Source organism: Gobius niger, assembly GCF_951799975.1.
Source record: "Gobius niger genome assembly, chromosome: 16".
In the NCBI taxonomy this organism is placed as follows: Eukaryota; Metazoa; Chordata; class Actinopteri; order Gobiiformes; family Gobiidae; genus Gobius; species Gobius niger.
The window spans coordinates 18,070,663-18,096,203 of NC_136867.1; the positions used below are offsets into that span (position 1 = coordinate 18,070,663).

At 41.6% G+C, this 25,541-nt stretch overlaps 1 protein-coding gene across 1 annotated transcript in view; it reads right to left on the minus strand.

Annotated features, from left to right (window-relative positions):
• Window positions 1-270: 270 nt before the first annotated feature.
• atrn (attractin) overlaps window positions 271-25,541 on the minus strand; it is a 141,499-nt gene continuing 116,228 nt past the window's right edge. Inside the window, exons 27-29 of the mRNA XM_079573306.1 lie at window positions 21,896-22,003; window positions 4,080-4,194; window positions 271-981 (exon numbers count right to left, since the gene is read on the minus strand). Coding sequence (XP_079429432.1) covers window positions 857-981; window positions 4,080-4,194; window positions 21,896-22,003 — 348 coding nt within the window. The 3' untranslated portion in view covers window positions 271-856. The remainder of the gene's footprint in view (window positions 982-4,079; window positions 4,195-21,895; window positions 22,004-25,541) is intronic.

Below are 25,541 nucleotides of genomic sequence, written 5' to 3' on the forward strand. Positions count from 1 at the left end.
AGCCAGGGGAGGCAACAGAGCGCAACAGTGGAGGACCAGCTCTGGAAGCTCTTTCTACATTTTTATTTCCAATGACACTTTTAGTCTAAATCAAAACAACTTGGGAACAAATTTGATCTCAAAGCCTTGTTTTGAATTAATGGAGCATACTGTGTTGAAATGATTTAGTAAAATATTGTTATAGCATTATTCAAGACAGTTATTGGAATAGAAGTGTTTTTCTCTAAATGCAGCCCTAATTGAAAATAAAAAAAACATCTATAGTTTGAAAGAAACTTGTGAATCCATTGAATTAATTTGCCAAAGTATCAAAGGAGAAATGTGAAATCCGCTTCAGGAGTTAGCCGTCACTGTGGAACTCCCTCTGTGCAGCTTGACATAATCAGTTATACCTGCCTTTTAAAAACAAAACGATACAAAAACAACAATAATTTAGGTCAAAATAAAAATCACAAAGTCCGTTTTTTTTAAAAACTATGAGATGAGGATTTTTTTTTTTTCTAGCAGCAAGCCGTGAACGCCGCGGCTCCACGAGGCGGCGTCGGACAAATGTAAAATGTCAGTGTTTTCATTTTTTGTTTTTTTACGGAGGACACATGCCTCCCTTCTGCCCCACGCTGCCCCTCTAGTGTCCATTACAAAGGGAGCGCAGATTTCCCTTCAAAAAAACAACGCACGCCTCAGTCCCGAAAACAGTTCCGACTCCAGTGTCCCAGCATGCACTGCACCGACGGGCCGAGGCGTTGTGGCGCTTAAGGGGAGGGCGGGGCTTCCGTTAGAGTCTGGTGATCGTTTTTTTGTTCGCGGCGAGAGGGGGTGGGGGGTGTTTCCGTAGCGACGGGGAGGGGGGGCGTGGTCAGATGCAGGTCGCGGGTTGAGCGGAGGGTTGCTGCTTGCGGTTCCTCAGGCCTCCAGACTTCTCCTTGTAGCCCACGCACATCTGCTGAGAGACGTCGACCAGCGCGCTCGCCACCGCCAGGCCTGGGCACAGAGACAAAGGCAGTCAGAGACATTCACACGCTGTTCCCTAATTCAATACACAAAGACACTAACTTTCTCCCTCATGGTCTCAAAACAACAACCCAACAAAATGAGCATTACACATTGGCTTTTTGCTACTTGTGTTACATAAAACTTACTGATAAATAAAAAAACAAAAAAAAGCTGAAATGAAATGGCGGCAATTTATGATATTATTGCTACAAAAAATATATAATTAAGGGCTGCTGTTAAAGTATGTATTACATATTCGCAGGAGATTACTTTGGGAAATGCTGACTTACAATAACGACCTTCGAGGTCCTCATCACTCTTGAACTTTTCTTTTTAATCATGTTTTCGAAAAAATACCTTAACCTTACCTTAACTTAAAAACATATTGACTGATTCGAGCAAAATCCCATCACAGCAGCACAACAAAATCTGCATTAATCCAAGCATGTTGTGGAAATCACTACATTTGAGCAAGTGAGTGGTTGGTGGTCGGGGTGGCTGATGGCATACACTGGCTGCCTCTCTTACCACCACCAAGTATGCAGTGAATGAATAAGGTACACTTTATTCATCCCCGTAGGGAAATTCATTCTCTGCATTTGACCCATCCTCAATGGGGCGACCTGTAGGAGCAGGGAGCTGCCAGCATGGGCCGGCACTCGGGGATCCATCTCCATGATGTGCAGCCAGGCTGGTGGTCAAAATCACCTTGCTGGAGGGTTCACCTCTTGTACATGTTTTTAGTGGTAGGTGAAACCGAATTACCCGGAGGAAACCTACGCAGAGAACATGCAAACTCCACACAGAAAGGCCCCGTCCTGGTGGGAATCGAACCCGGACCTTCTAGCTGTGAAGCACGAGTGCTAACCGCTGTACTACTGTGCCGCCCTATATTAATAATGCAATATAAAGAATGTCCATTAATATAAAACTATATAAAACCAATGCATCATCATCATCATTATTGTTATTGTTACTATTATTATTATTATTTCCTATACTTTGATATTCTTCAGATACTATATCGTGACAGCAACAGCCTCAGTATGACCATCTAAATATCATTCGGTGAGTATTGTGTATCAGAATGCATAATACAGTGTTTTCAGCGATCTTTTGTTTATTGTCAATTATGAACAAAATAAACTTAAAACAATTTTTTTAATTAATACTTTCAAATGAAAACTTTTAACAGCAGTATCTAAACTAAACTAATTAGCCGATTATCCCATAATCCCATTAATACAAGGTATAATTTTACTATTTTTCTTTTCCCTCTTTGGAGTGATTTTGTATGTTCGTCAATTAATTAACGACAATTATTGACGTGCCTCAGTGCAGCACATTTCCCTGCAGACTTCAGCTCATTACTTCACTTTTCTGATATTTATTATGTGGGAGATTAACAGCTAATTTTCACTTTGACAAAGTACCTGTTTTGATTCACAATCAGAATGGAATTTATTGCCATTGTCAAACATGCAACATGAAACATAAAACTTGGAATAGAGATGATGATGATATTTCAAACGTTTAACAACACAAGAACAGAAAAAGATTAGCTCGTATAAATAAGAAGTCAAACATAACCGAGCGCCACTATAGCATGATATTAACTCCATTTTTCCATAGTGACTTTAAGAGCCGAATTTAAACCATAAACTGCCGACATTATAACAAGGAAAGAGCTCATTTCGAGGACGCTACATCCGCCGCTCCACACAGGCAGGTGCTGGGATCATACGCGCGCAGAAAAGCCAATCATTAACTTCTGCCACACTTCATTAACATTTATTAATACTCTGTGAGGCGTGAAATTCCAATATACTCCATTTATTGCCAATGATGGACGCGTTTAGCCCAATCAGGAAACATGGCCCACGGCAAAACAGGGACCTCAGGGGAAACAACTGGGTTTACGTCTCAAATTGACTATAGCAGCTGCTCAGAGCGTCTTCAACTCGCTGTGATTATATGTGGTCTGAATATAAATATCAACAGGTTTGGGGCGTACTCTGACAATGAAAATGATGTTTATAGTGGGTGCTCATGGGCTTTTGCACCATTCATGCACTTTTACACAAACATATGCAGCATAGTGATACTCTAGCATTACATCATCATCTAAATGCTGCAGAATATAATAAATACTTCTAATCCACCTCCTGTTGTGGCATTGTCTCCGGTCCTTGTTAGTGAGAAAGCAGCCAAATGACAAAAAGTGAAAAAGCTAAAAGTTTATTTGTGTCCTGTCTCGAAAAGATATGTAAATGCCGGACTCCAGGAGCACACAAGCCCTAGAGTGAAGTCGCAGACAAATGAATAAGTTCTGTTTTGTCCAAAGAATTGTGGTAATTAATAGGCCCGAGGCGTCCTCATGGTCCTGCACTGTGACTGTGGGGGGCATATAAAACACCAGACGCGGACTCCATGTGGATTTTGAAAAGACAAATCTTAAAAGTTTGAGACGAGACCGGTGCTCCGTCATGACTGCTTTGGAAAGAAACATAAGGGTATAAGATGAGAGATGAATGGGAATTTAAAACAGCAAGTGACAGAGCCGGGCATGAGAGGAGTAATGGTTTGAATACTCAATGCTAACACTGTCTGCGAAGAGAAATAAAAAGGTATGGAGCAGACGGAGTGGAAAAATGACAGAAATCTTCAATGAGGGAAAGGTGCGGGGAGATGGTGAGAATACTAATGGGAGATAAGGACAAGACAGACGGAGCAAAACTATCAAACAGTTTTTCTGATACAATGAGACTCTTGAGAGGTGCCTGTGCTGCAGTCTGATTCTATGTTTAAATTGTTCTGACAGAAGAGGCGGAGCTGATTCGGAAAGTTGCTACATTTTCAGTTTCAGATTTTCACAGACCTATTAGACAGAAACACTCACTCTCCATCACCTAAAAATTCAGTATATTGGTCCAATCAATCAAAAAAACAGCTTCTTCCTCAGGACTAGGTTGGTATTTAATTTGCAATGCCTTACAAAAATGCACAGTATTTAAGAAAAATGTTCCCCTATACAGTATTGCTTACGCTCTTCAGATTCTTGATTTAGTCCAATAATCACTCCTTACCTGACTGTCCTGGAGGAGGAATGCCGCCGGTTCCTCTGGGTAACCGCACAAATATAGACAGCACGGCCGCCTTGTTTCCAAAGCAGGGCTCTAGGGCGATGGGCTTTGGGATGGACTGCAAGAGACAGAAAAGTAAACAAAAAAACATCAGATATCAGCTGTATCGGAGAGAACACATGCCATTTTCAAAGCGTGGATAACTAGGGCTTTGCTGGTGCTGCTTTCGTTTGTGTCAGCAGCAGAATGAAAAAAGAAAAAAAAAAAACCTCTGCAAATACTGATCTGTGGGCACAAATTGGATCCCTTTTTCAAAATCCCCACAGTGCCCAATTCATGACAACACCGCCCGGCCTGCGACGGGATATCAAGTGGCTGCAACACCTTATGTAATACCAATGCTGTGTGTTTATCAGCTCTCATCCATATGTGCGGATGTGCAACCTGTAAACAGTGTCCTCCTGCAAAATTCATGTCTCCCCGAACATCGCTAGATAGGGATACGGACAGCACCGCCACCGCAGCATACTGATAGCTTCATATCGCTCGCTCTCACCGTCCCGATACATTTGAGATTCAGGGGAAAGTGGGCCATGGCTTGGTCTCACACACACACACAGTCCTGACACTTCCTCCTTAAGTAAAACATGAGGAGCACTTCTGAAGCCGCGCTGGCCCGGCTTTAGAGCTGCCCTCGTCGGGCCAGGCTCCCACAGTGTGGCCTGAATGTGTCATCAGATCTGATCTCTCCAAACACATTCAAGGCGTGGGCCATCATCATTTCACACAGAAGAACCAGCAACTGTTTTAGAGAACTTTCAACGATAGGCACCACTATATTCACGACACTTCTCGCTACTTCTGAATACAGAACAGAGCTTACAACTGACACAAAATAGTATAATGATAACACATGAGTCTTTTACTTAACATGCAGTTTACTATTACCGTATTTTCAGGATTATAAGTCGCTCCAGAGTATATGTCACGCCAGCCAAATAATGCATAATGAAGAAGAAAAAAACATATATAAGTCGCTCCGGAGTATAAGTCGCACCAGCCTTGGAAACTACCTGGGCACAGAGGCAACTGCACCGTTGACAAGCCTCCCCCGGAAGCATGTTGTTCAAGCACACATTTACAAACTCGTTCCTCCAGCTGTGGCCATGTAGCTTTTAGCTCACAATTAGCATTTTTGTTTTCTTCATTGTGGTAAGCGTAACCTCCGCTTTTCGCCAGTCCCTCACAAGTTCTCACTCACTCCACACTTTCTTTCTGCTGCTTGATGACCTTTTTTTTCCTTTTTTTTTCTCAGTGGTACAGGAGTAGCAGATACTGGTACACATGCCTAGAGCGTCCTCTAGCGGCTGTCAGTATGAAAATAAGAAACATGTGAAATTATATATATTGATATATAAGTCGCACCAAACTATAAATAAAAAGTGCAACTTATAGTCCGGAAAATACAGTATATGCTTGAATGCTGCACCATTTTGGTGAAAAAAGCCAATTGCAATTTAAAATCAAGATTCCACTCACAGAAATACTAAAATATGAACTGTGAAAGTGAAGGAGATCAAAATAAATCACATACAGTTTGTTTTTGTGTATGTTTTGTTTTGTATACTTTATTGTCCCCGTAGGGAATTTTTTCTGTTGATGGAGATGAACATTGTGCAACCAAAGACTATATTACAGTTTCACAATTTCTGTTCATGATTAATAGTGCGGCCCTAATATGGCATTGTTCCTTCGATCTCAATAATGGTGATAAACAGCATCTGTAGCTTGTGGGGAAGACAGCAACACAGTCACTACAACCAAGCATGAGAAGATACCAGAAGATATAATGTTGCCGACGAAGAACTCTTTAAGAATTTGTAAAATCTGCTAGGCAACATGATCTGAAATGCATGCAATTGTTATTCAGCATTTCTTATTCCAGTCTCCACTCAAATGCTAATACTTTTTCTCAGTGCAGCCGGTGCTCGAGTGGTTAAGGCTGTTGCCATGACTATAACTATTAAATCTATTACCCTCCAGGGTCATCCCCATTGTTCAATAACCCCAAACAAGTGTACTCAGACCAACAGCTGCACAGTCCCCAATTAGAAACCTCAGAACAATATGACTCTAGTTAAACATTTTGACCCTAAAGTCCCAACCTCTGTGTGATGTTAATGCCAGCTGTGACCACTGCAACTAGACCGAGGCCAGCGGTAAGTGGACGGTCTTGGAGCAGAGTGGAGTGTTCCTCTGAGGTCCCACTGGAGCAGAAAGAAAGTGGGCCATGGCACAGATTTGACTTCTCCCCGCTCCATGAACAAAACTAACCCCATACCAGTTGGTCTAGTTCTCACAGCGCCGGTCCGGCAAAGAGTTCAGGGGGAGGTCACGAAACACTTTTAGCGTGAATAATTATGTTAAACGCATAAACTGTTAGCACAAAGGTTTTTGTTCACGAATGTCAACTTGCTAATAAGTTAACAAGTTACCAGTCCAGTCAAATCCTTCAGTCCCTTCGGTCCCTCATGTTTTATTGTTTCCTGGGAGTTCAGATTATGGCCCCTTGAGTCTAGCACTAAAATAGCTGCCTCCAAGCTCCACACATTCATCACCGTTTTTCCCTCACAGTAAGTGCTCACGTGAGGAGGAGGTAGGAGGTAGGTACTAATGATATTCAGGCTTTGACCCATTTTAGGCATTTATTCAGCGCCTCTGTGTCTCTCCCAGGCTTACCTTTCATATAGCGGGATGCGGCGCTGTCGGGGAGGCGGCTTGGGACGTGGCACAGAGACCCGGCGCCTGCGGGGGTGTGTGTCAAAACCCGTGTGTTCTCGGCTCATTTCTACACAAGGGGAGAGGGCTGTTTGTTTACATCTGCGCAAATAAGTGTTTTACGCTTCCAGATGCACAGGTTTTATGCATGAGCGAGGCGAAAGCGACAGGCAGCCATGTTGGAATTCTGCAGAGCCCACTATAGTTGGAGAAGAATGTGTGCAAAGGACAGATGCAACACACAAAAGAAAAGTATAGAGACTAAATCGCAGGGACATGAAAAGGCCTCTCTTCAAATTTTGCATATCAAGTTTAGACTCTCCATTTTCAAAATTCTTCATCTTTTTCTTTCTTTGGTTTGCGCTCATATCTCCCATATTTGTCCTCATTTCTGGCCAGGTTTAATCCATCATGAGTATGTGGAGCAGAGAGAGACACTGTACAGCCCAAAGGATCTATGTCAAGGTCAAGGGCGGTGTTAAGAGGAACACGACAGGACTTAACCATGACTGCGCTTTTGTGCGGCAGCAAGAAGCGAGAGACCATCTTTAATGGCCACTCTACTTTTCTAGTTGGTTCTGAAAAATCCACAGCAGGACAACAATGGTTTTCTCCTCTAAAGACGCTGAACAGTTGGGTTTGTGAAATACTCTGGACCAAGCATAGTTGAAAATCCAGCAAAGACATTCATTGCAGCGCTATGTCAGTAATAACATCACAAAGTAAATTGGACAGACAAACACAGAAGTATGCAGTGGAAGTAGGGCTGCATCATCACAAACTACCCTAGATTTTTATGGTTGCAGTTAGAAAGTCATAAAGGCTGTAGTTATTGCAGTAATATTGTGTCTTCTGAAAACAAAACACAAAATTGGTTTCCATATTAAATCACAAGGCCTAATCTTCAGAACAGAATCTTTATTTTAAAACACAAAGCGCAAATCTTAACACAAAAATATATATTTTTTAAATTGTGCAGCAGCCCTTTTGGATGTCTTTGGATGTCATGTTTGTCCTGTTACCTGCCACCTTAGGGTTAGGGTTAGCAATTATGCATATCTAAATCTCAAAGCATGTTGACTGGAGAGCATACAGCCTATATGCCAATGTGATAACTCATCTAAAAGCCAAGACCATCTAGTTTCTAAAAATATCTTTGTGAGTGAAACACAACTTACATTACATTTGCTGGTCCTAACCATGATGATCACCCCAAACCTAACCCTAGCCCTAGCCCCAAACCTAACCCTAGCCCTAGCCCCAAACCTAACCCTAGCCCTAGCCCTAGCCCCAAACCTAACCCTAGCCCTAGCCCTCGCCCTCGCCCTCGCCCTCGCCCTCGCCCTCGCCCTCGCCCTCTGATCAGGGGGACGGTAGCAACAGGTTAAAAAGTGCAAGAATTCTTCACAATAAAACGAGAATAATCATCACAAAGGCCATGGTCCCAGACAAGTAACAGTGGGACAGTTATATTAACAAGACCTGGGACCTGGGTCTTTAGGTTCCCACATTCTTCCTGTTGCCTCATGATGTGCACAAATTCATATAGGTTTGTCCCAACAGGAGCAGTCTTTTTCAATAAATGTAACCTTAGTCCATACTTGAGAACAACTTTAATTGCTTTCTCTAGTTGCATCCATCTTGCTACATTTTCCACATGCGCCGGAGTCTTACCTGATGTATTGAAATTAAAATGACAACTTAATACCATTTAATTATACAAGTGAAATAATTATTGGCATAAACAAACAGGTCGGCGCTGGAGAAGATTGGCAGCTTGTAGCAGGCGGCCATTACACAACGTCTTTAAAAGATTGAGGAGGAAGTGACTGTTGTTTACTGGGGGGGAAAAATATAAGATTTATTCATGAGAAACTCTGCAGGTGTGAGAGGAAAACTAAACAAGACTAAGAGTGTTGCTTTAAGTGTTGTGTAAGCCGTGTTAGACTAATGTCTTGAATGCAGCAAGAGAGAGATTCACACTATTCATGAAAAAAGTGGTGTGAAAGTGCCACTTCTGCATGTTTGGAAATAAATAAAATAGTTATGTCTGACAAAGTTGTAATTGATTCATTATGGACAACAGTGTTTTGCAATGATTGAATTTGGGATGGAATGTTTTGAATGGAAAGTTACCAGAGAAATGCGCAATTTTAGCGATGTAGTAGCAAACACCATCCATAGACAAATATTTGTGAAAAAATATTCTTAAAGTAGAGAAAAGGGGCGTGGAACAACTCTGTTAGCTGCCGGGTCACTACTGGCAACTGCATCTCACACAGTGTAGTGCCCTAATGCTTGATTTTACAGTATAATCTCCATTGGTTTATTGCATGTTATGTACTTACTTAACCATTAGCCTGAACCGAGTGCATTTTTTCCAGTGTGGTATTACCCCAGTATTACTACAAGCTTCTCAACTGGAGAGCAACAGCATAATGCCTCATTCAAAATCTAAGACCTACAGAAGTGATTGTAACTTTTTTGCTATCTTTTAGTAACTACTCTCCTACTATGGTGATCCAGCGAACACTCTGCCTCTCCTCTTCTAATGATTGTAACTTTGTTCTCACATTGTCACCGTCATTGTGGCTTTTTTGTACGTTTTTTTTTTTTTTTTGCTTTTTCAATGCCTTTTTCATTGCATTTTGTCGTGTTTTCGCCTTGTTTTTGTTGCTATTTTGATGCTTTTTTTTAAAGCAGTACTAAGTAACTCATGCGCCTAGAGGCCACTGCAGGTGTCATAGCATGTCACGGTTTTTTACTCATTAATTGTCCGTGAGAGTAAATACTGCGCTGACAGAAAAGACAAAGGGAGAGACGGATATGGTACATCCAATTACACAATGGAGATCAATTTTTTTCGTAAATACCGTTTAAGTGGCGCTAGCCCACAGCTAGCTTGGCCCGTTCTCTTCTTCGTGATTCCATTATTGGTGGCGCCAACCCGATGGCAGAAAAGTTGAAATTGTAGTTTTCTGGCCAGAGACACCAGCGGGAGATGAAAGACCCCCCAATCATCCCATTAACACTTGCATTACCCCCAGAGGGACAACGAAAAGGATTTATTAATGTAAACAAGTTATTTAGTTCTTCTTTAAGCTTTAAGGTTATGGGTAAATCTAAACTGGAGAGAGTGTGCTCGGTTCAGATGGGGGTGAACACATTAAATCTCTTACCAGAGATGTTTGGAAATCTCAAATAGAGACGATATCTTAATACACTGTGGGCTTTTTAACACTGAAAACAGATGGCAGGCAATGAATCACCTAATTAAATGTGCTTTTCCTATAATAAGCTGAAATGTAAGAAACTGACAGATGCAAATAAACTTGTGATAATTGGCCAAAAGCCTTATGCTGTCTCGTCAAAATATTCTGAAAAACACACAAAAAACACACCAGGAATCGAAGTGAGACAACCACTTTGAAAGTCAGCTAATTAAATACACAAAACAGGAAAGAATTGGCATTTTATGTTTCTATTTGATTGCGCTGGGAGCCAATCTCACTCCTTGGGGCACTGAAACATTATCACCAGTTACTGCTTTGCGTGATCGATGTCTTGATAACTAGACAAGGCAAGAATACTGTAAGGATCATTTCTTTCAATTTTCAAAATCACATCTATGAAATGTGTGTTCAAACTCTGGCAACATCTCCAGCACGGCCTTAGTTTATGTAATATCACACTCGGATAGCTTTTCTCCTCTGTCTCTCAGTTGAAGGCAAGATGAGACCATTATTTTGACCAGGCGAGATGGAGACAGTTTGCTGCAGTCTGCTGGTCCGTTGGTGCCTCGGGCAACACGTATCCTCTTCGATCGGTAACAGGAATCTAAGCTCTACCAGCGATAACCAACAAATAAGAGCGTCTATAGAAGCAAACAGTGGATATACTGCGAATGAAAAATGACTGGCAAGATTTAATTTCTGCACTGGAGGCGGCTGCAAGACTCGTCCGACAAGTCTAATTTTCCCTCAAACGTCTGCGTGTTGCTTCGAGCGTCTTGATCGTTCGAGGGCTCATTTTTCTAGCGGAAGCATCTCATATTCAGAGCAGAAAGATGGAGAAATTCAGCGGTAAATATAAAGTAGGTCCAGTGGAGAAGTAGTCGAGGACTTGGAATAGTCAAGTTTTAACTCACTCGCTTTGGCCCAGGGGGGAATACGGTCTGAAAATAGTACCTTATCCGACATGCTAGGAAATGTTCGAAAGCAGAGTGAATGCAAGGTCCGACCGTGGAAACAAAGCATTACAAGTCTTGGTTTAGTCCTGTTGGACGAGCTTTGGTCCCGGTCAAATCCGGAGACAGTCTCCACTTAAATCTAAGGAGCCATTTACACAACAATAGTCTCAAAGAAAACTCAGCAAAAACGTCCTCTCTCCATTTGCTTTTCAAAATCATGAAGTGTGAAGAAAACTCTTTAGTCACGGCGAAAGTGCAATTCATGTATTTGTTCAGCAAACACGAGACAGAGGGAAACAGTTTCAGCTTCCTTAAGACACTGGGATATTGTGTTTTCTGTGTTGTGATTGTGAGCAGAGGCGTAGCTTGCCATTAGTTGAGGCAGGCAGCTGCTTGGGGCCCCCAGCAGTCAAGGGACCCATTATTTATAAACTTGCATTGAACTCTTATACTGTATATACAGAGTCTTCCTAATGACTTTGGTGCTGCAAGTATCCCACCTCTCCACCAACAGGGGCTAGTGCTATTTATCCCCCTCCTGCTGCTGCATTAGTGAGTCATATGCAAGTTGGCCATTTTATACTCACTACTGCCACCTCAGGTCATACGTGTAACAGCACTTTCTATATTAAGCTCGTGCATGACGGCAATTCAGACCCGAATTAACACCTTTTTGAGTGACAGTGCAGGATTTTAGAGGCAGTTGTGGTGAATACGTCTGGGCTTATTCTACACATTAAGGACATGACTGGAACATGTAGGGGGGAGTAAATACTTAATTTTAACCTTTAAAAAACTTTTTTTACTCAGACCCAGAGGGGCCCCTACCGACATTCTTGGGTTCTGAATGCGTTCTTGTTCTCGCCAGTTCAGTTCTCCAGCCCTTAATTTAGTTCTGTTTCGGTACGGATACAAAATGGGAATGGATTAAATTGATTGCTGCTCTATAGAGTTAAGAACTCAGTATCGTCTGCAAAATGTGGCTCTTTGGATTCTATAGCAAACCACTGATCTGTATATATATATATATATATATATATATATATATATATATATTAGTTTTCAACTGCAAATTTGGTACTGGGACAAATGAATCCTTGTCTAAATAAGTAATATGTAATTCAAGCTTCTACCTCAGCATCTGCTAAAAAAAAATGACAACATTAAGATACTAGCTCCTCCTAAACCCTCCCCCCTCACTATCTAAACTTGATATGGACCTTGCTGAAGGCCTCTTAGTACAAGTGTTAATAAAAGCCCCAAAATGCCATGGCTGTTTATTGTTTCACAAGTAATTCCAACCTAAGACAAAATTAGGAGACTTTCCTTAAAATACAACCACAAAATCGCACACTTGTGGTCCAGCGACATGATTTATGTACTCCAGCCGCATCAAGGCACAGCCAAAACAACCTCTTTGAAAATTCAATTAGCATCTGTTTCAGGCTGCGTTTTTGGCTGAGGTGCCTCTGTGAAGAGATGCATTCAGTGGCCCCCCTTGGCGGCAGGTTAATAGCATTTCCCACCAGACTGCATTGTTTTAGAGACTCAACCCCCTCTTCCTTTTCCTAAACTCTATCTCTTCCTCCCTCTGCCTCTCTCTCTCTCTCATCGTGTCACGCTCCGTCTCCCTGGGTCTCCCCACATGTGACTTATCTGGACCGGCCACAGGTTTGGTTCAGTTGGCTTCAGTAATTACCACAGTGACCTCACATACACTGTTACTGTTTTGCCCAAAGAAGAGACAATTATCTTTGTTCTGTTTTTCAGAAACAAGTTTTACCCCTGAGTTTACTTCTTTCATCGTTTAAAGTTTTTCTAATTTCTTTCTTGTAGATGTGCCATATGCAAATCCTGTTTTAGATGGCTCACTAGAGCAGGGGTTCCCAAAGGGATGGTCGAGCTTGTGAGACACCTTTTTGGGATGATTTCAAAATATTATCTTATAAAGTTATCGGCACTGCAGATAATATTACTATGAGAGAAAAACATTTTGTCAATTTAAGTTAAACAAGAAAATAAGCATTTCATCAACCTTGATTTTAAAAGCTTGGCTAATTAAAAAATATGACAAAAGGCACTTTTTATAGAGGGGATCGAAAGGTTTTGCTTTTAAAATGTGAGCGCAGACACTTGATAAAACTCAGCACATGGCCCGCAATATGTTACTGTGAATTTCTAATAAAACAAATGTTTGTCTAACACTGAACTGAGCTTATGACCCGCCGCGTCGCAATACGGTCCACCTCCAGCTCATTTGTGAATGAATAGAGACTTCATTAGTAAAACAAAAGCCAAGCCGCTTACACATAGTCACTCATTACTTTCTTTTGGAGCCAGTTAATTGGTTTACAGATCTTTGCTGCTTTTCAAAGTGTGTCGCTAATAGCTAATGCCATTTGGCCTTGCTGCGCAGTACAGAATGTGAACAATAAAGCAAATTCCAATCTAAGAGACTTGGCTGAATGTGATTAGGCCAATAAGTAAAACTCTTGAGCACCAGTCTACTCTGCAGCAATGGGAAAGGCCTGGTTTACATCCGTTGTACTTCTTTTAATTTAAAAAAAAATCCCCACTGTTCAGGCCTTTGACCGTAACCATCTTATCACTCATCATATGAAAGTGAATCTCATCATTTCAGAGATTATAGCCGTGGTAATTTAATGATAAGTCCAGTCACATGTAGCGCTGGTATCTACAAAAATATAAAAGCAGGAGTAATCATTTAGCCTGATGCTGGGACCTTAAGCTCCATTTGGCAGCAGCATATATCTCGTTGTAAGTTCGAAACGTCCCACTGGGGCCAACTTTAATGATGTGATGCCACCGCTGTATGGGTCGTAATGCACCACTGTAGCCTCCTGATAAAACGGCATCAAAACAAGGCAACAAACCTCGTCTGCTGGTTCCCTCAATCGGGCCAGATAGGGGGAACACACTTGCTTTTTAGCGCACAGAAAGCCAAGGAGAAGATCTAAATTGGATCTCTGCTCCTGCCCTGACAGAGAATAGGGAGAATAGCAGGTACGGCTGGAAGTGTAGACGAGGTGAGGTGGTGGGTGGGGGGGGGGAAGGAGGGGGGTTTGTGATTTTCTAAAGCAAAATACAGCTTTTTACCAAGTGGCAGAAAAGGAACGGCGCACACTCGATGTCCCGAAACAGCCAAGTGCACTAAACAGGGAGGACGTGGTTGATGCGAAATGCTTAAAGTTTGGGCGTGAGTCGATCTACCTCTAATATAGATCAAACCCTTTACACTCTCGCGCATGAAATTCAGTTGAACGGGCCCAGTCCAGATCATTGTTGTGCCAAAACACACAGTTATACACAGTGCACTGGCAAGAGCGTAGTTCAGCATGATATATAAGGCCCGCACGATGGCCTCTACTTAAAGGGAAAGGCGGCTTGTGTGGAAAAGCAACTGGTCTGACTTGGATATCTACATTGTTGGCTCTTTCCATTTTCACTTTTTAATGTGATATGTTGCATTTCCAGAAGCAAAAAGCCTCTCTGCAAATCACCTCCAGCTTTCAACTCAAATGCTGCTGCAGAGAATTAAAATCAAAAGCTCACCTTAAAACTTACTATCAGAAAATCTCTCATTAAAAAAAAAAAAAGAAAGTCCCCACTATTTTTGGCCACAAGCAACAATCTTATCAATAGTGATATTTGGTAGAAAAAAAAGTAAAGTGATATTATATATGGTGGTGTAGGCAGTAGAGGGCGTAATTTCCAGAATGATGATTTCTTATACACAGTGGCATCAGTCTGGGCCCCACGCCCTTGTTGGCTCAACAACTCAAAACAGTTCTGTGCAATCGGATTTATTTGCCATCGCCTGTTGCCTGCGAGCGCCAAGAGTTGTAGCAATTGCTGGCAAATGACCAAAAGCACCTCAACAGTAGGTGAGTTTTGTGATTTATAATCCTGTACAAATATTGGTGCAGAACCGCTAATAACAGCACAACAACGACACACGTCCGCCCTTCACTGATTGGTTACTCCGATACCATGGTCACCACACTCAGTCGCTGGTACAGCGATGAGTCTGGATTTCTAGGCCAGTGATTCCCACAGCAAAATACAGCTTTTACCCAGAGACAGAATAGGAGCAGCACACAGTCTATGTCCCAAAACAGCCAAGTGCGCTATACAGAAACACGCATCAATGTTTGTCTATCTTTAGGAGGACATGGATGAAATGGAACCAGATTTTGCTTACGAGTATCCTTTCTCATCAAGGATGCTTCTGAAAATCAGAAATTGCTTTGATCGAGTTTGCTGCCTCTCCATCTCCTCTTCACCGACACCAGTGTCTAGGGCCAACAAAACAAATCTATCATTCTCTCCCTCCATCGAAGCGCTGACATCTGTACCTGCCAGGGAGCCAAAGTTCATCTAATAAACTATTCATCGCACCTCAGTCATTTGTCTGCATGTGTTTGAGTCTCTCCTGGTTTCAGCTGTAAGTCACTGTGTGCTACATGTACATATATGGAATTGTTATATAAAGTCAAAGGGACAACGCATTCATTTTCATGTATTCTTGATAGTTAAAGGGAGTATTTCAATTACATGATTCATTGTTAGTTCAGTATGATACACAAACAAACAGTTGGTCAGGTCTAGGTTCAGCAACACTGTGTGCCCTGAATGACACAATTAATCGGGCTCACATCGTGAAAGAGTGGTTCAGGGGGCACGAGACATCATTTTAACACATGGACTGGCCGCCACAGAGTGTTGATCCTAACCTGATTGAAAATCTTTGGGATGTGCTGGACAAGGATTTGCGCAGTGCACTTCTCCCAACATCAATACAAGAAACATTGTCCCAAAATAACCATAGTGCAAGAAGCGTTTAGCAGTCCCCTCTATGTGACAAGAACAGGAACACACAGGGACAGGCGCAGACAGACGAGGGCTGTGTGAAGCTCCAGAGCCGATAGTGTCAGAGCAGGTCCGGAGATTAGAAACAGTCTACAGTAAAGCGGAGCAGGCGGACAAGAGCCATGACAACAAGCACACAGCGACCAGAGGATAAAACAAAGATGCTCCGACGGGGGAGAGATACAGGGCAACACAGGAGAAGAGGAGAGTTTATTAAATCTGGAGATAAAGCTTTGTGACCCTTCTAAGCCACCATACTCTCCCGTCTCCCACAGTGAAGCTTGGTTTTAAATGACAGTCCCCTACTACCACAGATAACCAATGTCGGGCTTCATTGAATTAACTATTTTCTGGACTATAAGTCGCACTTTTTTTCATAGTTTGGCCCGGGCGGTGCGTCTTTTTTAATATTTATTTTTTATTCAAATATATCATTTCACAGCGGGCAAATCGAGCAGCAGAAAGAAAGTTTGGAGGGTGAGAAACAATGAAGAAAACAAAACAAAGCTTATCATGGGATAAAAGCTAGATGGCCACAGATAGAGGAACGAGTTGAGAGCTTGAAATAAGTGCTGCAGGGAAAGGCTTGTCAAACGGTGCAGTTACACCGCCGTGCCCAGGTTGCCAAGGCGATTGTTCAGAAGTGACACAGAGGATGAAGATTTCAAAGGATTTAGTGATTTGGAGTGAGATGGAGAGTTTGGTACGTTCTTTATGCTATAGTTATCTGAACTGCTTATGTGACACAGCCCTCGTCTGTTATGTATATTAACATACCAGACACCTATTTAGCTTGTTTTTTATGCTTCATGTAGCTAACCATCCATGTGTTACATTAGCATATATTAGCATTATAGTCCGGAAAATACAGTCGAGACACTGCAGATGAAGATTTGCTGTGTATTATTGACATAAATATGGAGGAAAAAATGTATAACAAGTTTTCTTTCATTAAATGTTTTCATATCAAACTAAGGCATGTTATGTGAAAAAAATTGCCAAATTTGCTTATCAATCAATCAAATTTTATTTATAAAGCGCTTTTCATACCGAAAGGTATCACAAAGTGCTTTACAGATTACAACATTTAAAACAATACGCCTTGCACAACCTCCCATATATATATATATTTTATATATTAGGATTATAAATAGATTAGTCAGTTAAAAGCTAAGCTAAAAAGGTGGGTCTTGAGCCTGCTCTTAAAAACTTGAACGTTCTCTGCAGCCCTGAGCTCCTCCGGCAGGTCGTTCCAGAGGCGAGGGCCGTAATATTGGAAAGACGCCTCGCCGTGAGTCTTTTTGTTGACTTAGGAGACCCCTGCCGGAGGAGCGAAGGGGCCGTGAAGGTTCGCAAGGTAAAAGCAGTTCTGAAAGATAAGATTAAAATCGATCCTGAAACACACGGGGAGCCAATGCAGCGATTCTAAAACCGGTGTAATGTGGTCCCGCCTCCTGGTCTTCGTCAGGACACGAGCTGCTGAATTTTGTAAAAGTTGTAGACCTGAAATACTCTTTTTGGGAAGACCAGAAAGCAGGGCATTACAGTAGTCGATACGACTGGTGACAAAAGCATGCATTAGCGTCTCCGTGTTGGCCCGAGAGAGAATGGGGCGGACTCTGGCTATGTTCTTTAGATGGTAAAAACCTATCTGTGATATTCTTAATGTGTGGAATAAACGCCAGCTCAGAGTCAAAGATCACACCCAGGTTCTTCACCTGTGAGGAAGGATTAAAAGACAGTGTAGTTTGGGTAAAAGTCTCTCTCTCTGGGCCTCAGGGCCGATGATTAACATTTCAGTTTTGTCCTGGTTAAGCTGGAGAAAGTTTTCTGCCATTCAGAATTTGATATCTAAAATGCAGTTAAAAAGTGCATCTATTGGCCTGGTGTCATCAGGAGACATGGAGATGTATAACTGTGTATCATCTGCATAACTGTGAAAATTGACCCCGTGTCTCCTGATGACACCACCAAGCATATGCAGATTAAAAAGCACTGGGCCTAAAATTGAACCCTGGGGCACACCACATGTAATTCCGTGCACCTTAGAGGAGCAGGTATCCATTATATTTTTGACGACCAAATATCAATAATGGATAAGATAGGTTTATGGTTTTATTTTGTTGACATATTTGTTACACAGATTTAGGGGATAATGGATACCTTGCTTTGTTTTAAAATTAATACATTTAAAATACATGTAAAAATATATTTAAGAATATAATGAGATTTTAAAATTCCCATTTAACTATAGAATAAAACCCACTGAATCTGTGCAATAATTAGACACTAACTGTGAATATTAGGTGATTTCTATCCAGGTGAAAGTTTATATGAGAGCAAACTTGTCCGAAAACAGAAAATAGTTTTGCATGTGGTCTCCACTTAATATAATTGATATATTGGAGTAGCAAAGAAAATTAGGACAAGCAGGATTTTCAAAATAGGAAAAGATTAAAGTATGGAAGAACTTCACAGAACTTTTACAGATATAGTACGAAACAGCTGATAAGGAGAAGGTACGTGTACCACTTGGAGAGTGCGGTAAAGAGTATGTGAGGACAGTGCCGTAGTGGATAATCTGCTGCGGGTCCTGAGGCTGTAACCTGCTCCAGAGCCCGGGCCCCTCAGATACATGGCCCCTGTCACAGAGAGGGGCCCAAACCTCTGCACTCAAAGACCATAACTCTCCCCCATAACACCTCTCCTCTCTGCATTCAGCACCAATTCATCACAGAGGCAAAGGCACACTGCTGGCCTGCTACTCAGAGGCAGTTTAGCAAAATAAACCGCTGATTACAAACACAATTTAAAATGAATATAAGCATGGACAGTGGAGATGCAGGCAATTCAAGGTTTTAGTGTAGTTTAGTTCATTTTGCTGGAAGTGAAAGTGGCCACAGACGGTGGAAGAGACGCTGATCGCCAAGAGCCCAGTGGGAAGTCAAGCTTTTGGGACAAATATCAGACGGCACTGGGACAGCACAGATCTGGACCCAAGTGAAAAAATACAGTTTCACAATGAATGGAAGTTTCCAACTAACTCCAAAGTGAATCCAATCTGGAACCTCTTTCTGTAATTAAAAGTCACAGCAAGGCTTTGGTGGTTTATATCTGCATAAATAATCTAAAGTATTCTGTGCACTATACTCAGTCTGTCTTTCATGTACCGTCTTTTGAGTCTGAAATAAAGATTGATTGATAGATTGATTGACTATCAAAAGTGTATCTACCTCCCTTTTTAAGACTAACTTTGTTCTCAGTTAAACAGACCCGGGCCCTGTAGCAGAGAAATGCTCAAAGCAGCTGCAGGCGAAAATCAAAAGTTCAGTGCATCGTCGACTCAAGTCCGGTGTAAATCAGATTTTTCTCAGGGTCTGGCTGATACAGGTATTTTCTGACTGCAATGCAGCACATTTACTTTTCTTCAGCTGCGAGTTTTGGACTGTTCCGAGAGAAGAAACATAATGGGAACAGAATCACTTTATGAATTCTGAATAATGTTCAAAAGCAAACTCAAATCAAGGACTAACTTATTCAAAGCACAACACTTCAATATGAAATGTATGTTGTCGCAACTAACCCTGACACAAGACACAATACAGACATAAAATATATATACGAGAATAAAGGCCATTTGAATTGGCAACACAATATTTGAGTAAATAGGGAGACAGGGTTGGGGTTGACTTGAAAAGAAAGCTCTAAATCTTTTTATTAGAATGCGTCTGAATGTTGTTGGCAAATTTCTTTTTCAACAACTTTTAAAGATTAAACCACAGCAATTGTTGGGCCTTTTGACTGAAAAACTCATCAGCAGGTATTGTTCAAGGGGAACAAACATCACACAGAGCCCATTCTATGTTATATGAAGAAGTGTTTAGTTATCTCTCGGGAGTAGCACCACACCTCGTACCCCTTTCTATTATATAGCACCTGGTCCCACTTCTCCATAATCTTGTTTGTGCACCCCTCCCGTCGACCATTCTTTGACTACTTTCCCATCCTTTTTACATATAGAAGTGTGATGAAGGCCTCCTCCGAAGCTCCAAAACTGCCCTCCACCCTCACTCCGTCTGCTTATGATCGTTATCCTCCCCGATTATGAAAATTTGATCGGCCATAACATTATGACCAGCTCTAGACATGAACCTTATGATCACTTTTTTAAACATTAACAGCAACAATGTTTTTACAAGACACAGTGTAATTATTATTTCTGATGTTTATGCTTGTTTTCAACACAATAAAAGCCTATTGTTTGCTTCTAATCATAATAACCTGGCCTGTCAGAGTAAAATGACACTTGACAGCATTCATTATCCGGTTAACCATGACACACCCAGGACCCTTGTCAACATAATTCAACCTAAATTCATCAAGTATCCAACACAATGAGTAAATTCTTTTATCTGCTCAATGAAAAGTTTATCCATTCGCCCCTCTCTGCAGAGGCCAACCGTCCCAGGAATAGAAAACCACAGTCCTGCGAGTAGCCCTGTCTCATTAAGTGATTTCCAATTGCGGCATATCGACCAGCTTTGAGTTTCATCCATTTTATCGACAGCTGCCGCCGGTTTCTCTGTCAGCGTGTGTCAAGCAGATGGTTCAAAACAAAAACAAGCCAATATTTTGGGAAATGACTCATGTTCTTAATATTTTGCTTTTTGGATCTGTTGTAGTTTCATTCCAGCACTGCCTTCTTAAGAGTGGGTGGTTTGGTAATGCCGGCCAAATGAAGACAAACATCATCTCCTTGGATTTCAAAGAGTAGTGGTATAATCTATGGAGCCGCTCCCATCTGCATGTGTTTAACTCCTGGGTTAACTACATTCAGTCCCTATAGGAGTTTGCAAAGCATACACAATAAAGCTTGACTACTAGCATTAGCCTTTCAGACTACTTAGCTTTTTAAACAAGGCTTCACAATAATATGACCATGCTTATGTCAAATCTATATTGAGGAGACATATCAAATGTGTCGGCTCATACAACCCCTGGCAACGACTAACGATTGGGGTTGAGAAGGTTTAGGCCTGGTCAGCTAATTTAAGACTTTTGCAAACAAAGCATTACATGGGTCTGTAATGGATTGGAGCTTAGACATGGAGGAAACTGAAGTGAGTTGATCCAATAGGAGGTGTCACCATAAAGGCTTCACAAATGATCACAATATTATAATTTTCACAATATTAGGTGATGCAATAACCATATCAGAAGTATATACAATGTCTACTCACACTATGCATCTCCAATTGGTTAGTGTTCGAAATGTCCTGAGCTCCTTAAGTTCAAGGTTCTATCCTCACCACACATCATGAAAACTTCCGACATGAAATATCACACAAAAACATCAATATCAATCACATTGTTCAGCTAAAAGGGTCTTTTCGGCACGAAGTCTAAAACTCACAAATTCATGGCATGTACCGGGCGTTTTGAAGCCCTCATTAAGTATATCAGTCCTGCTCTGTTTCTCACAAAAAGCCCAATTTAGTCCAAAACTAATGGAATCACCTTAAAGACTCCGGAGTCACTATCTGTCTCTGAGGCGTGACTGTAATCAGAAAACCAAGAGCTGCTCCCACTACAGAAAAGCGTCATCATAATGCAGACAAAAAGCCGCTCTCCACGGCCATTTTATTAGGAACAGTTTATTATAAAGCAGAGACATGCTGAGGACTAACCGGTTGCAGTAACAAATAATGGGAACAGGGTTTATGAGACTTACACCAGTAGTTGGTTAAATTCAAGCTGTGATAAAGCAGTGAATGAGAGACTAACAAACCCAGCTCAAGTGTCAACAAAGGTTCAAAAAAAGCATTGGTTTTAGACCAAGACCAAAATCAGAAAACCATCCGGCTACAACAACCATGGGCCACTCGTTGAATTTCAGAGAAGCACCTTTAATAAACATGTCAAGAGCTGAAGGTTTTGGTTTGGAGAAAAAGGCGGAGCTCACCTTGACGTTTCCTCCGATGAGGTCAGGCGGCTCTTCGTCTGTCTCCAAGGCGACGTTGATGGTGGCGAAAGGGCGACTGGCCATCTGCTGCATCTCCCTCAGCAGTTGCTAAGAAAAGAGAGAAGAAAAGGGAAGGTTAGAGATTATGAACACATTCAGCGGTGTACAACTTCCTTTTGATTGTTGGGTTGTTGAACACATAATACGTCAAAATAGGGATGTCACGATAACCGGTGTAGCGGTAAACCCCGGTAAAAATTTTGACGGTGAAAATTACCGTCTTGTTTTGTGTTTTTATTATTATCTCGGTGAATAACCGCACCCGCGGTCTAGGCACGGTGAGCCTCACCAGCCACCGTCTCATCTGCTGCAGTTTCCGCGCATGCGCAATTTGTTGTTTGCAACCCAAACAAAACTTTCTCGAAGCTGGAATCATGTCCGACACGACAGTGCGCAGGATCTATCAGCCTCAGAGTTCAGTTTGCGGAGCGTGCAGGAAAAAGTGTCTCCAAATGCAGCAATACTTCGAACCTCTTGACTCACCTGCGTGACCGTCTCCCACAGCTCTATAGCAGTAAGTTAACGTTGGCGTTTTAGCTGAAATGCTGATGTGGGACTTTGGGTTGAGGGAGAATGTAACGAGTCGCCTCATAGTGCGGCTGCAGCGCCACCGCCAGTACATAAGCCGTGTCCGGATACCTCCGCACGATGGCCCAGTGCATTACGGGGCTCCCGGTGGCAGATTGCAATAGATTCACTCTCGCCGCAGTTTTATGAATTTAATAATGGCATTTTCCCAAATCTGCAAAGTGAAAGCTCACTGGAAGGACAACAACAATGTTCCTGATATAGACGGTTTATCTTCGTTTCTGACGCTATACAGTAGTACATGTAATACCCTCCAAACGATCAACAACACATCGTTATAGTTCCTTTGATGTGAAAAGGCTTTGCCTGTATTTTTTTTATGTAGCAAGCACTGTTAAACCTTTTTGAAACAATTTCAGTTTGTGTAGGACTATCAATGCTTTCTGAACATATTAACACACATTTAAAAAAAATACTGCGATAATACCGAAAACCGGGATAATTTTGGTCACAATAACCGTGAGGTAAAATTTTCATACCGTGACAGCCCTGTGTCATAATGCGGGCTATAATTGGAGAAATTATCTGCTCCAGCTTAGGCTATCTACGTTACTGTACTGTACTGTAAGAGCAGCTGTTTGTGTAGGTTTTTCAGCGATGGTAATAAACTATGATTCTAGGTGATCCTCCAATGAGCACACTGTCTCTCCTTTTCTGTTGCAGAATAGATTTTGCTCGGTGTGAAAGGTGTCAAACAAAACCGAGCAGACATTCAAGTCTAAATGTAATGGCATAGTATCTATTATTTTTCCTATTCTAAACATTGAGTGTAGCATTTACACTGTGAGGCCGATTTTCTCCCCATGTTTACCTCAATCTGCATAGAATAGAAAGTGGGCGGCAAATGCTACGTTGTCATACTGTCAAAGGAGCAATCTAACCGTTTCATCCATTTCTATTGAATGCATTTCACTTCTAACATATGTAAAAATATTGTACACATTTCCTTATGTGTGCTGCATTTCTCTGTCTGCTTATGACGGTATCTAAACGACATGGACATTCAACAAAGTCAGAAATAAAGATCTTCCAACTAAATATTCAAAGTTTCTAACACCGAGGCAACACATATGAATAAAAGTCTGAAATAATAACAAACAACTGCAAAGTCGATAACACTTTTATAACAGGAGAAAGTGTTTGTATTGTCCAGAGCTTGAATTCATTTGCAAGTTCACAGTAAGACCCACACGTTGCTTGATTTTCATATTATATATGAAAAACCTGCTGCCAAAGTCCCAAAGGCTATGTGTTAAAACAACCAAGAGCAAACTCCTGTCTACACACTTAACTAATACAGTGAGATCGCTGCACAATTCTGCCATTTTGTCACTTTTTAACCATTTCCAAAGGGTGGTTTAGCTGCGATGATTAGATAAATTACTATGACTTTATTTTGGGGAGCGTAAAGTGCGACGCTGCAGGGCATACGAGACATCATTTCAGTCTGATTTAGAGCAGGAGCATTGGCCAGACGAGAGGAGGAGTATTCAAGAGGGGTGCGAGAGCGGACATAAAAAAATGAGAAAAACAAGACGGTGGGAAAATATAAATTAGGGAAACAAATAACACTGAGATGGTGTATATCTGTATATGCATGTGAATATATTGCCACAGACACAAACTTACAAATATGTTGGTTCTCCTCTATTTCTCTTCAAGTATAAAGGTTTTTTGCAGAGCTGTAGACTCTGAATAATCCTAATAGATTAGCCTGGTGAGCCAGACACTCTTAACTTTCTTTTTAAACGCAGTCATCCTCACAGTGAATTTTTTCTCCTATAAGCTTAATGTTTAACAATTACTGTCGGGCTGCTATTACTGCTTGGGCCTGATAAAGGTAGAAAAGCGCTATATAAATTGAGTCTATTTACCATTTAAAGGGACTATAGGGAGCTTAAAAATGTAAAAATTATGTATTTTCCTCCCCCTACATACAGAATGAGCCCAGACCTGTTCACCACAACTGCCTCTAAAATCCTGCACTAAAAAAGGTGTTACTTCAGGTCCAAATTACCGTCATGCACGAGCTTAATAGAGAAGGGTGTGGTGGGGGGTGGCGTGGTGGCAGGCCGGTGACGTAGTGAGGTTGTTGTGCAAGGGGCGCTGTATCTTTCTACCACTAGGTTGATATGTTGCCACATGACGGAAAACAGAAGGAAAATTGAAGTGATTGGCACATTTGGTTGGAGAGCACAAGTTCAAGTATCATCCCTTTGGATGGTTGAAAACTACAAGTCAATGTGCATTACTTGAATAATGTTGTAAAGAAAGAAGGAAAAAACAATAACAGAAAAAAGAAAGAAAGAAGTAAAACCAAACTATAAACAAATCGAACTTCTCAGATTGGTCACACTGACTGAACGTGGCGTCCTGTCTCTTGTTGGAGGGAGATTTGTGTTTCACTGGCTCGGCGGCTTTGGTGCGTTGCTGGTGTGTCGTTGCGTTGTCGTCCTGCTGCAGCTGGGATTGGCTGGGATCATTGTGCTGACTGTTGCCATCAGGTTGTTGTGCATTGCCCTGCCACCGGCTCCAACAACATTAATGTAAATATGATATCAACAGGGGTGGGAATTTATAAGTTATACTTCCTCCCACTCCTTTTCGAGTTTATGTACAGCATTATGTATATATGTAAGTATATATGTCATGAATGCATGTTAAAATGCCGCAAAAGCTGCACATGTTAATGTAAAAAATGGTGTAAAAAATGTATATATATATTGTACATTGAACTCGGAATAAACAATAAACAAACAAACAAAGGTGCAGTTACACATATGCCCTGAGGTGGCAGTAGTGAGTATAAAATGGCCAACTTGCATCTAGCCCCTTTAGCACTTTTTTTTTTTTTTTAAAACAATGCAAAATACTTTCGTTGGACGCACACGTTTCTAAACTAATCCACTACCGGCCCCCTGCTGGCCAGCCCTCACACCTGCCCAAGCAAACCGAATGGCCCTATGACATCATCACATAGGTGTGTTTTTGACGAGGG